Source organism: Triturus cristatus, chromosome 7 (genome assembly GCF_964204655.1).
Source record: "Triturus cristatus chromosome 7, aTriCri1.1, whole genome shotgun sequence".
NCBI classification, from domain to species: Eukaryota; Metazoa; Chordata; class Amphibia; order Caudata; family Salamandridae; genus Triturus; species Triturus cristatus.
The window spans coordinates 1846062461-1846075350 of NC_140590.1; the positions used below are offsets into that span (position 1 = coordinate 1846062461).

Sequence of the window (12890 nt, forward strand, 5' to 3'; positions counted from 1 at the left end):
GCAGCGACAGCAGCCTTACATCTAGCAGACGCCGGGTCGCCTAGATCCACGAGGGTCGCAATCGGTGGCAGAGACAGCAGTGCATCCACCGAGACCCGTTATGACAGGATTTGCGACGTTCAGGGAGGATTACTTCAGGATTTCAGCGCTGAGCAGCGGGAGCTTCACCCAGAGGCAGCCATTCCGCCGTGCGCCACCTAGCGCCCCCCAGGTATGAGTATACTTTGTACCTCTTTGACATGGTATGCATTCCTCTGATGTTCCAAGACAAGCATCTGTATAATCCTTGTTCTATTATTTCTGGCATCAGGGAAAAGGGTTAACAATCTGCATCGCCTCAGTTTTATGGGACGAGGTCTCCATAGGCACAAGATGAATATAATATACATTGCTGCATGACTCAACACTCCCCAACTTCTCATCCAGAACTCAATACCTCAACTCCACACTCCCCAACTTCTCATCCAGAACTCAATACCTCAACTCCTCTTCCCCAGGACAAGCAGATTAACACCACACATCCAAACTGCACAATGGAACGTGACTAGACGCGAGAGTTCCTCACACCATAAACTGGCCAATAAACCCTATCAGACCCTCCTCTAGCATGAATCATAATAGATTATTAGTTTAGTTTAGTAGTCTCTGTTCCTTGCAGTATTTATGCACGGTCTATGACATTTAGCACAGACATCATGGCATATCAAGCCCCAACCCATTACCAGTACTTCACAGGACTCAGATGATCTCATCTGCTTATTTCGGTGTTATCCCGGTTAGTTCTAGGCTCAAACCCTCTGAGGCATCAGAGTGATGATCAGGATGTGAGTCCAGGACAGGAGGGTTCAGCTCTATCGATGATGATGATTTTAAGTCCCTCCCACTCATCCTGGCCACCACCTCCATTGCTTTCTATTTTCTGAGTTGCACTTCCGCCAGCCGGCCAGATCACCTCCGATTTGATGGTGGTGAAGGGAAAGGGTTTTCACAAGGGGGAAAATGTGATCCCTGTGGAGAAACAAGAATGCGGTCTGCACATACAACTGCCAATCCAACTATGTGGAGCTGCACACCATGTAGAGTTATGTACAGGGGCCACAGACAGCCTTAAAAAAGTCACCTGACAAGTGCGAGGGTATGCTGGAAACCTGTGTCTGCATCGGCCATGGCATCCCTAGCATATAATTACACCTGTTTTGTGAATTGTGAAAAAGTGTAAAAACAAGTGTTTAGGCAGAATTGTATAACTCTGCCCATCCTTCAGGGGCGGCTCCTCCATAATGGCGGAGGAACGTTGACCCACTGCCAGCAGATGATAAATAAAATGACAGTAACACATTGTTATTATCGTTTTATTTATCTGTCTGAGCTACTTACGTCAGACAGTCGGGCCACGGCAGTGAGGAGTACTGTGCACTTAGAAGTACACATGTGTGTTTGGCCTGCCATCTTAGGCTGGCCGAACATACTCCAACCCAGCTGTATTGTACAGCCGGGTTGGAGAAACCCCACAGTCTCCCAGGCCCTGTCTGAGCGGCAAACAAGTCCTCTCAGACCAGTCCTGGTGCTGCTCTCATGTTATAGAGCAGCATCTGGATTGGGTGGGGAGCCTGCGCCTTTAGGCCCACCCTCTTCCGGGACGAGAGGAGTAGGAGAATTGAGGCAGCGGGAGCAGAGCGGCAGGTGATTTTTTAATTTATTTTTTTATTTGCCAACTTCTCTCCCCCCCCGCCCTACTGGTTTAAATTGGTGGCAGCTGCCACTGCCACCCTTTAACACTTATTATCCAATTAAATCAATTTGACACTTATTGTTAACTATCTGGCCCACCAATGGATGTATTCATAAAGGGACTGAGGATACGCTGTCTACATTCACTGTGTAACGTCAAGCTTCCTGCACATGCCATGGACATTTCCCTTTCTAATACCTACTGTTTGCCCTTAGTCTCTCATATTTACTCATTCTCCGAGGAGGAGGAGAAGTCTAGATTCAAACCTAGGATTGATGTGACATTCCTACTCCCGCACTTACCCAGTATTCATGTGCTAATACTGCTCCACCACTTACCTTTCCACCCTCCGTCTCAATCACCGCCAGTTCAGACCTCTTTGAAGTGCAGTGGCTTCTGCTTTCATCCCAAGTAGCTTCCTCTTGAGAGATGTAATAACACTTCTCCTCATTGTAGACCCAGTTCTGAGGGCAGAGCTTGCATTTCATTTGTTCTGCAACAAGAACACAGGCGGATTTATCACACGTTTTTTGCCATTTTTGAAGTGAACTCCAGTAGTGGGAGTTCCCACCTGGATGCACTCAACGGCACCTCAAGAACCAATCATTGCACTAAATCACTAAGAATAACCCAAGAGAAGAACCTCAACATGAGACCCCTATCAACGCCACAAACGAAACAACAACGCACAACCTAAGACTAATAAAAAAAAGTCAAGCCATCCATTCCTGAAAACGGCCTTACAAAGGTGGTTGAGGCGCGCCTCATTTGCAGATTGGACTTTGGAAACACAACTATCACCGGGGCCAAACTTAATTGGTCCTGTGAAGGCCACACTCAATGCAGGAGCTGGGCTTGTCTCAGGAACCCAACCGAACAATCACATCACTCTCACACTTCCACACTCGACTGACTCCCTGCCCAACCATGTGGTGTCTTCAAGACTGCATGCATTACCCACAAAGCACTGCACTATGGCTCTCTGAAGTACCTAGCAAAATAACTGACTAACTGGGGGGGGGGGGCATACTTGCTACTTAGATCTGACTGGTTGCTACTGGAAGCACCAAAAATCAAGAAAGAAAGATTGCACGCTCGATCCTTTTCAGGAAATGCTCCCAGAGTCTGGAACCTTCTGTCAGAGATTTGCACAAACGTTGCCGCGGTCATCTTCAAGAGAAACGGAAAACCATTTCTGATCAAGAAATATGTAAGTCTTTAAGCCCGACCACAACCCAGTCAACCAAAGATGGACTGAGGCTCATACATTCATTCTCACTGATGTTACATAGTGTAAGTAACATAGTGTACATAGTGTAAGTAAGCACCACCTTACGTTACACTCAGGATTTATGAATTATTCACTTGTGCTATGTGCAGTGCTCAGATAGCCTTGCGTTGTGTACCTGCTCAATAAAACACTGAAATAAATACATGGATGCTCCTATTAGAACAGAATTGTAGAATGTGCAATTCTATAAAATGCAATAGCAACTTTCCTAAAGGTAATGCTTCCAAATTTTAAATTCTCTTTGACCAAGAGCCAGACACTGCTGTGGGGCCCCACTGCCAGCCCCTTTCCCTCTTTGGGGGGTCCTTGTCCCACTCCAGGATCAGTGGTAAAAGATGTGGGATTCCAAGGACTCCCCTGCCCCAAAGCCATGCCCAAGTACCTGAGCCCAATGAGGGTTTCCTTTGCATTTTGATATATGTAGTCCTGTTTATCCCATTACCAATTCATGACTGCAAGTATCAGCGGGTAAAACCATAACACATTTCTTTTGCGCATCGAACGCAATTATTAAAACTCGCTGTTTATTACTATACCTACACTGGTGTCATTTTCCTAAAGCTAAAGGGGGTCCACGGTTCCTAGAATAGTTAGAAAATGTGTAATTTAGATGCACACATTTAAATATATTCCGAAGCTATAAAATGTGGTAAAGCTGTAATGGTATAAAAGCTTAATTTCATTCTTCTTTCTCTTTTGCTTGATACATGGGCTCTCTGTAAATATTTGCAGCATTGTTGTGACTCAGCAACACTTGTTTAGCCCTCAGACCTGTTGTGCCTGGGACTTACTCAAGGCTGTAAAATAATAGTCCTGCTAATAAAAGTTCATGAACCCGAGTCCAGTTATCGGTTAATAGATAGTGGTCTAACTTACTTCGTCAGGTACTCTCGTGGGAAGCAAGTGTAAAGCACACGGATGAGCGAGAAAATGTAAGAGAAACATTGTGAAAGTTCAGGGAATAGTGTAGTAAATATACCATAAAAATATAATTGAAGCAGAGAACCGTGTATCTCTACATACCTATCTCCTAGTTCCGAACTGGTGAGTACCTAGTATTTCAGTTTTCATAGGCAGTAGGCCACATTTTATTCAAATTTACCTAGTAAATGACAGATGCCTAAAGATAAGCCTATGTGGCTTCAGTGTATTCAGACTTAAAGTATACTTAGGGCCTTATTATGAGTACAGTGGTCCATAGGACCTTGGACCGCCGTACTTGTGGTGGCGGTCAGACCACCACCACACTGCAGGCCCGGCCATACTATTCCAAGTGGGTCGGTCGGACCACCACAAGATCACTGTGTCTGCCGTGTGTCCATGATCTTGTGGCAGTCACGCAGTGGTCAGAGAGCTGTAATATGCCGGTGGTGCAGCTGTGGCACCACTGAGTATATTACTAGTTGGCTTTCCACCTCCCCGTTCAAGGCTGGTAACCCGTCACAAAAAGGGTGGCGCAGAGGCAACAAAGCAGCCATAATAGGACCCCCTACTGCTCCTGAGCCGAGGGGTGCATGTGGGGAGGCACTTGTAGTGCCCACATGGATTTGCATCCCCAGTTCCTGCACAGTGTGGCATGTATACCACACCGTGCAGGAAGGTGCAGTCGGCACTTTGATGGTGGCGGTCAGCATGTTAGGCTCTTCTATGAGCCTAACAGACCACCGCAGTCAGACCGCCGCCGCACCGTCCACCAGACCAGTATTGAACTCCTAGTCTGACAGGCGGGCACACCAGCTTTAGCGGTCCTACAGCAGACGGCGCGTTGGCATAGCCACAATAGCTGTACATATTTCAAACCAAGAATGCACAACCTATATGTAATAATAAAAAGAAAAACATTATTTTCCCTTCAGATATTATGCTGGGCTAAGGCGCTTTGTAAATTGTCTTTTAGGAGATGTGTTATTACTCTTAGCTATGTAGTGGTTTTCAGGAATTTAAACTTACAGTAAGCTTTTGGTGGTCTATAAAGGAACTTCCGTCCTAGCACTAATAATAATAATATTTCAATAGAAAGTAAAAATGTTTTAGGGAAGACCCTTAACTCATCAGTTACAAATTGTTGTAAAGGAGCTCAGTGAGACAATGGTTAGGTTTGAAATGGAGTTTGTAGGGCGCCCTTAATGAAAGGGAATATAAAATCAAGGCCTGAACAATATAGCAACAGAAAGTCAATGTCTCAGGTGTAGTTTTCATTTGAAGTCCATCTCATCCGAAACCAAAAAAGAAGCATTGGTCAAACCAATAGGAATACCCATTATAATGCAAGTAACAAGCTATTGCCTTTGCTTATGCTTGTTTGTAAAGCAGTTTTCAAGAAAAAGCAAATAGTTAAGTATATTTCAAAATGGCCACTGGTGCATCATGATACATACCACACACTGGAGCTCTCTTGGAATGCTTTTTTGCATGATAAACTCTATTCCAAGATGGCCTTGTGTGTGTTGCTACAAAGTCACATGCATCATGATGCATACGTGGCCATCTTGGATCGGGTTTTCCCCTACTAAGAGAATGCAAGATGGCTCCCATTGCATGTGCTGTGAAGTAACAATGTGTGCACGCACCCTAGTGCACCACTAGTCATTTTGAGTTTTTTGTGTGTAAGTTCAATTTACTATTTAAAGATGGCAATCACCTTTTTGAGTAGTAAATCAAATCCCCAAAAATAAATCAGATGAAGGGCAAAAAAACAAGCATTTGCAATGCAATCGGTCTTGCATTTGCTAGAGCTATTGCAGTTCAAAATAACAATGTTTTTTACTTGTAGTTTTTTGGGGGGTTTGCAGTGGAGTGATCATATTTGCATAGAGCTATTACCATTGGTATGACCTTGGGGCACAGGCGAACAAATAAATAGGAAATAGGTTATGAGGGAGAGGAGATAAGACTAACTATGCTGCCTGTAAAGAAAAAAAAAAGTATTAAGATTCTAAAAAGAAAACCACTTGTAGGAAATGCAAGTTGAAGTAAAGCATGTGAAATGTAAGCAGGAACACCATGGTTATTGCGGGGCTCACAGACTGCTGTGACTTGACGCTAGCGATGGAAAGGAAAAGGGAGATGCAGCGCCAAAGAAAAGATAGAGCGCATGTAGGGGTAGAATTTCATCAGGTATACGTTTGATTTGTGAAAGTGAAAATAAAGAAAAGTACGCCCAAAGCAGGGAAGGAGATTACTATTGACAGTGCAAAGAGGTCAAGGAGAGAGAGAAACACGGGTGCAGGGGTGTCTATGGATAAGTTGCGGCTTTCACACAAAGCTGTTTGCATTTTTCATCAGAGGGCTAATTTTTTTAACAGCACACAATAGTGCAGGGAGTCCACACTCCATTTTAATATGTTATTACTGCAAGTGAGTTGCAAGCATGGAATGTGATCTTCACACAACGAGGTCAAGTGGGGATCGCTGTTTATAAAAGCTGGGTCCCCAACTCACTCACTAGAGCGCAACTGTTAAACAGAGACTTGTTAGCATCTGCAGAAAACAGGAAAAGTTACAAATGCCTTTGAAGGGCTGGGGCACGGTTAGTCATCTGCTTGCTGAACATGCTTGTGTATACCAGCCCTAGTAATTGTATATGGTTAAGAGAGCCTGTGCCTGAAACATCACGTCACTAGCACATTCATATTATCAGGGCTTTATGATGCTTGTAAAAGAGATAAAAGAGAGTCCATGAAATAGTTTTCAGCTTGCTACCCGCTCGCACTCCGCCATCAGCTACACTTTCAAATCATTTTCCATTTCTGCAGGGGTTGGGGACCCCCTCGCTCTACCTAGAGGCTCTGCTGCCATACTAGCAAGTACCGGTGGGAGCTGCTCAGGGGGAAGAGGGTCCCACTCTACCCGCAGCGCACAAATGTACAGTGGGTAATTTGCTGCGCCCCACTGACCTCAAACTGCAGTGCTGCCACCGCTTTACATTTGCTGTACTTGTCCGTTTTTTAGGTCTCACCTGGCGTTGCAGTGCAAAGCGCTGCTCGCTGGGCGAGAGATATTGTAAGAGAGCAGAATTCAGAAGGGGACTTGAAGCTCTGCCCCTCATTTCCATTGGCTGGCGTCACCGTTTATGCTAAAAGCCCCCTTGCTTTTACTGGGGCTGCTGACACATTTGCCTGCGTTGGACTTTTCTCGCTCCCGAGCTTGTCGCTTCTGCCTGATGAGGGAGCTAGCAAGAGAGACGCAGATTGAAGCAAATACGCTGACAGCGTGTCAGTTTCTTTTTCCATTTAAAACTTTCCCATTTCCAACACCTGTTAGACTCTCCAAGGCTGGTATTTCTGGACGCTTCTCTTTCCCTTATCCTATTCAGAAGCTCTGGATCCGCTGAAGCGAACACACGGAATAGCAGTCTTCACCTGTCCTGAATTAAATAGTTGGAGTACAGATCAGTGCGCATGATTAATTGCCATTCTGCGATGCTGGACGCAGCGTCTCTCCTGCGCAGCGCGTTTCTATCCCAGTGCAACTCTCTGGTGTTCACTAATAAATCCCTTCACGATTCCGCGCTAAGGAGCTGGCGCTGCCGCAGTCAGCATCCATCTTCAGGCACCAGACCCACTTGTAACTGCGAGCATGAGGCAGAGGAGGAAGAGAACGTGGCCGGGTGGACCCCCCTCCTGCACTCAGGGAGAAGTGGAGATGATCTCACCTGCATTATAATATCGGTCCTGCAGCTGGGTTTGATTAATGAAGCATGACAAACACGTGCACGTTTCTGTCTGGAACGAGCTCTGACACGAGCTACTCTGTGGAATGGGTGCTGGAGTTTCCCACCATCTCTGTGTGAGTAGTGGCTTGTTTTGTCAGGGGGTTTCACAAGTCAGGATGAGCTGTTGCTCGCGAACGGAGCTCTGAGGAGCCGCCCCCTCTTGGAGCGAGGAAGGTACTTTCCATTATTCCTTGCAGGGCTGCTTGCCTGCAGCTCACACAGAAGGTGTCAGCTAGTTTCGTATATCAAGGATGAATGGAACCCACTTATGAATGAATGTATGTGTCTGGCAAACACATCTGCTGCACAATCCATGTAGCCTTACTGACCACTGTGTGAGGACCTGACGTGCCCTCCCCAGGGGGCAGAGGTAGTACCGAGGCACAAGTGATGGGTATCCTGCATCAAAGAGCAGTTGTAAGTCGACTTTCATTATTATCATGTGAATGACTTCACAAGAAGGGAAACTGAGCTTCAGGTTCAACTTCTGCCATTCCAAGTCCATCCACAATATAAATACCCTTGCCGATCTCTCAACAGGGCAGTTGTCATATTTGTACACTTCTTAAGAAACATATCTCATTGATAAAACTGTGGTGTAATGATATTCTCCTGCTCAAAACTTTACACAATATAGAGTGCCTCCTTTTTAGGTCGAGCATTCGAAACCTCTTGTATATACTTTAATATATACTTATATGTGTATGTACTTTGTGGGCTCTGGAGATCAGCCCTAGAACTTGTTTTAAGGTTGTCGATGGCACAGTTCCGCCAGACCAAGAAAGAAGAAAAGGGGATTGGTAAAGAGTTTGCTACTAACAGGACTCTCCTTCGCGCTCTTACTACTTACCACCAGATGATGTCATACATGGTGAAAGGCTTTTTGCACGATTTACAAGGCTATATATTTTCTTGGCTCTCACTATGCACCACAGGTTCTTAAAGACAGAGATATGCTATGGCTTGTTTAGCAAACCATCAGTATGATTACACTTGCAATTCTTGAACAGAACTAGTAGTTTGTTCTTTGTTAATATTAGGTTTTGGTTGCCCCCTGCACACTGCTTTTCGCGCTTCGCCGTCATTACGACTGAGACGTACATGACTGCATTGTCATTGGCTGCTTCGAATGTCTATGCTCATGGTTATTAGGCGCTAAGGGACAGTTTAGCACGAATGGTTTGAAAGGTACACATTTGGCAGCATGTACAGTGGCGAAGGTGGATGTGTGTTTTTACAGGTAAAGGGTAATGTATATCTTTCATCATGTGTTATAAAGGCGGACTGTAAAGTGCTTTAGTGCCGCCAGGTGCAGGTAGTGGGACTTTTGCAGAGGTCTTCAAACTTTTTTGCTCTGACCCCCCCTACCTAAAATATTTTGTTAGTCAGAGACCCCTCCAAAACTGTATTGAAAAAGTCTTGGGTCATTGGGAAGGTTAGGGCTGAGCACAGGGGTGGGGCTTATGAGATATATCAGGGGCACTTTTTCAAAGGCTCATATTCCACACTAATTGTCAGACATATAAAAGAGCAAACACATAAAAAATGTAAATGGGCAAAAGACACTACTTCGATCAATTGAGGTCCTCATGCTCTTGGGTCCCAATGCAATTGCACCTGCTGCACTAATGATAGCTGCAGCCCTGAATAGTAGACGATGCCCTGTGCCTCTTTCACCCCTTTCCCACCACATCTATTTTTGAAACAGATTGTCTGTCCCTTTCAGTAAAAATAAGCGCCCACATTTGGCCCACCTCATCCCTTATGCTCTCGCTTCACGGTCACCGCGCTCTGCAATACAAAAGGTCTCGCTTTTGCTAAAGTTCGACCTATTGGCATTGTAAATGACAATACCTGTTACTTTTTCAAAAGGCATTGCCATTTACAATGCCAATAGCTCAAAATCTCGCAATTGCGAGCCCTATTGCATTGTAAATGCTTGTTTATGTTAGTGCCGCATATATAATATATATTTGTAACACAACAGAGGCAGTCATTAAAGGTGGCGCGGATCAACAAGCGAACACATTTTTGACTTAAAAATTCCATGTACGGTGTTATGTTAGGCCTAAGTGTTGGTTTCTGAAACCTTCAGAGTCTGAAGGGACAGAGGACAGATCGGTGTTAGAGACGTCCGAACACAATAAACTTAATCAGACCCAGGAAAAATATGTTTTCGTAGGAACACACAATTTGGACAACCTGGGAAGCTGGTATTGATACAGGTTATCACATTTCATTTGGCAATTCAGTCTCCTAGGGGCATATTAACAAGGGCCGGCGATAAATATCGCAAAGCGCGCTTAGAGCTTGCATATTTATTGCCGGCTAACTCTGGAATTTATCACCCGGTTAGCGCGTTATCAACAACGCGCATCGCCGAGGCGATAAAAATTCCAGAGATAGTGTGGATATCGCCGTTTTCCATGGTGGAAAACAGCGATATCCTAGATGATAGGGCCTGTGGTCTTAGCCACAGAATCCACCCCCATGTTAAGTATGCCTTAGTCAGGAATTTAACAGACGTTAAAGTCCTGCATTAATTCATACTTAACGCGATTTACATAATCGCTACCCTTCCTTGTTAATATCGCGAAGCTGCCTTTGCGATATTTTCCCTGGTTGGTTTCACAGCCACGCCTCCTTTGCATCTCATTAGCGATGCAAAGTTAGGCGTGCTGGAAACAGGCGCTAAGTCAGCAAAACACGAGTTAGCGTGTCTTTGCTGATAAGGCGATAAAATTATCGCCGCTTTTTGGCAGAAAACGGCCGCAAAAGCGGCAATAATTTTATAGCGCCGCCTTGTTAATATGCCCCCAATGTTTTGTTTATCTCGGTCTCCTGTTTTACATGAAAGGTCACGATTTTGGCTTTTATTCTTGACCCACGAACGATAAACAGCAAAACACAAAGCAGATCCTACTCAGCGCCACCATCCCTAACTAAAAAGCCAAGTATGCATTTATTTGGGGGGTGACAAACCCCTAACATCGTCCTGAAACTACGGGCCTGATCATTATCACGGCTGCCAGTCCACAACTTTCCTGTAAGGGGGGGTTGTAAAATAAACTTTTGCATTATCGAAGCGCCATTAGTATTCTTCGGTATTTACACAGCAGCATACCTCCCGACTCATGCGAGCAGACCATGCAGTCACGTCATTGATTTTTTTTATTTTCGTGATATCACTTTCACCTTTAAAAGGCAATACTACAAGTACCATAGTTTAAATTAACAAAACAAGGACATGCGAACACTTCACACACAGATCACTATAAATATTCTTCTTTTGAGTTTTCACAGCTTTACATTACCCGTTACGTCATCGCTCGGCAAAGATCCAATAAAAGGCCAGGAGAAGGGGGGAAATTCTTTGGTGGCTTCCTTTTGACATAATCGCCAACCAAGAGGAAGATTGCTAAAAACAGCAGGATGTTTGAGACGGTCGCCTGCTACAGAAGGAAAGTTACAGCAGACAAAATAGGAGCTGTGCTGATGAAAAAGAAGCGTGGTGGGTGCAGTGTTGATTAAAGAGAATACGGCACGAGCCTGCTGAAGCGGCTGGCATGTTACACGGCATTTCTCCCCCGCAGCCTCTTAAGAGGTGTATAAAGTACAGAAGCCTAACCGTAAGCTCGCTTAAGCCTTCCATGAAACACGAGGCTGGCTCGCGAGCATCTCGGGGTGGGGAGAGACAAAGTGGCCGTGCACATTAAACGTATGGGCCCAGTGAACCATGCGCTATAGCAAAAAACAAGGAAGTAGTCCATACATTAAAAGATACAGCCCTGCAGCAGAACTTAACTGTAGTTAGGCTGTGCTGCTTCCGGAATAAACGGAAATACGTATCAAATCAACAGCCAATAAAAAGGCAGCTAAGAATAGCAATGCCACAGTTAAACTAATGGCAAGCAGCAGGACAATTTCCCAGCAATGGGCGGAGTTTCACCCAACATAAAGATTACTTGAAGTCTCAGAGAACCGAGGGCATGCGCTGCCTAGGCGAGACCTACAAATAAAGTAACAAGTGTCCCGCTTGCAGTGTACAGCAGCCGGACAGTCAGAAAAAAGTAACTTACATTTTTTTTCTTTTTAAATAAAGCAGGGGTTATGAAAGGGTGGGGAAGCAATCAACGAACAGAGGTGAGAGATGTAAAAGCTAATTGTTCATCACGACCAGCTATATAAGGCATACCCCTGCAGCCACTGCGGCACAGGGGTTGGGGCAACCCTCAGGGGGCACCAATGCCTTTGAATATCTCTGAGAAATGGGCGACTTATGGGTTCCTTGTCAAATTTTGCAAAGGGGGGGCATTATTTTGCGTTTCCTACTGAGGTGATTGGACCTGGTGGGGAAGGAGCCTGTGCAGCCTGGCCACACATTAGGGACAGGACACACAGCCACAGGTCAGGGAGGGTTAGGGGGTTTCCAGGACTGAGTAGCCAGTAACAGACAGAGTCAGCAAGGAGAAACCTTCCTAGCACCGTTCATGTGTTGTAGCGTCCTCCTTGTCACATGGGTTTGCACCCCATTTTGCTTCTCTCACCTTTGTTCCACCGTGGTTCTGGGTGCCCTTATGTTAGTTGTTTTCTCCTTTACCTTTCTGCTGCGGTCCACCCTGCTTCTCCTATGATTGGGGGCTGTATCCTGGTGACCCCTGAGCTTGTCGCGCCTGGGTTTTGGAGAAGCAGGTAGGACCTGTCACAGCTGGTCCAGTTGTTGTAAATTGGCAGCGATTGGGTTAGCATTAGTGGAAACCATCTTGTATTTAGAGGCTATCTTGTCCATTTTGTGGAATCCATTTTATTTTTCTGGCAGCCATTTTGTTTGCCATGTGCTGCTACGTGCTCACCATGTGCTCTGTCCTTTCTCAGTGTTGACTGCTCTTGTAATCTGCCTAGAAACGAACTGTTCGAGGCATCTGGGCTGCTGAATTCATATCTGTGCATAGATCGCCGCCTAGTGTTGGGTCCGGATGTTTGCACGTTGTTGTCCTGGAAGAGTCTTCGAAGTATCCTGGGATAGGTGACTCCTCCCCTGGACTACAGTGCGCATGGGCATCCTCTCCATCCTCAGATTGTTTTTTTTCCGCCATTGGGTTCGGATGTGCTTATCTTGACTCAAGTTAGGAAAAACTTTTTTCAGGCCAAAA

General features: G+C 45.4%; 1 protein-coding gene across 1 annotated transcript in view; it reads right to left on the minus strand.

Moving 5' to 3' along the window:
- Positions 1–12890, minus strand: part of LOC146813414 (C-type lectin domain family 10 member A-like) — a 168090-nt gene that overhangs the window by 37952 nt on the left and 117248 nt on the right. The window contains exon 5 of the mRNA XM_085614761.1: positions 2071–2225. Coding sequence (XP_085470887.1) covers positions 2071–2225 — 155 coding nt within the window. The remainder of the gene's footprint in view (positions 1–2070; positions 2226–12890) is intronic.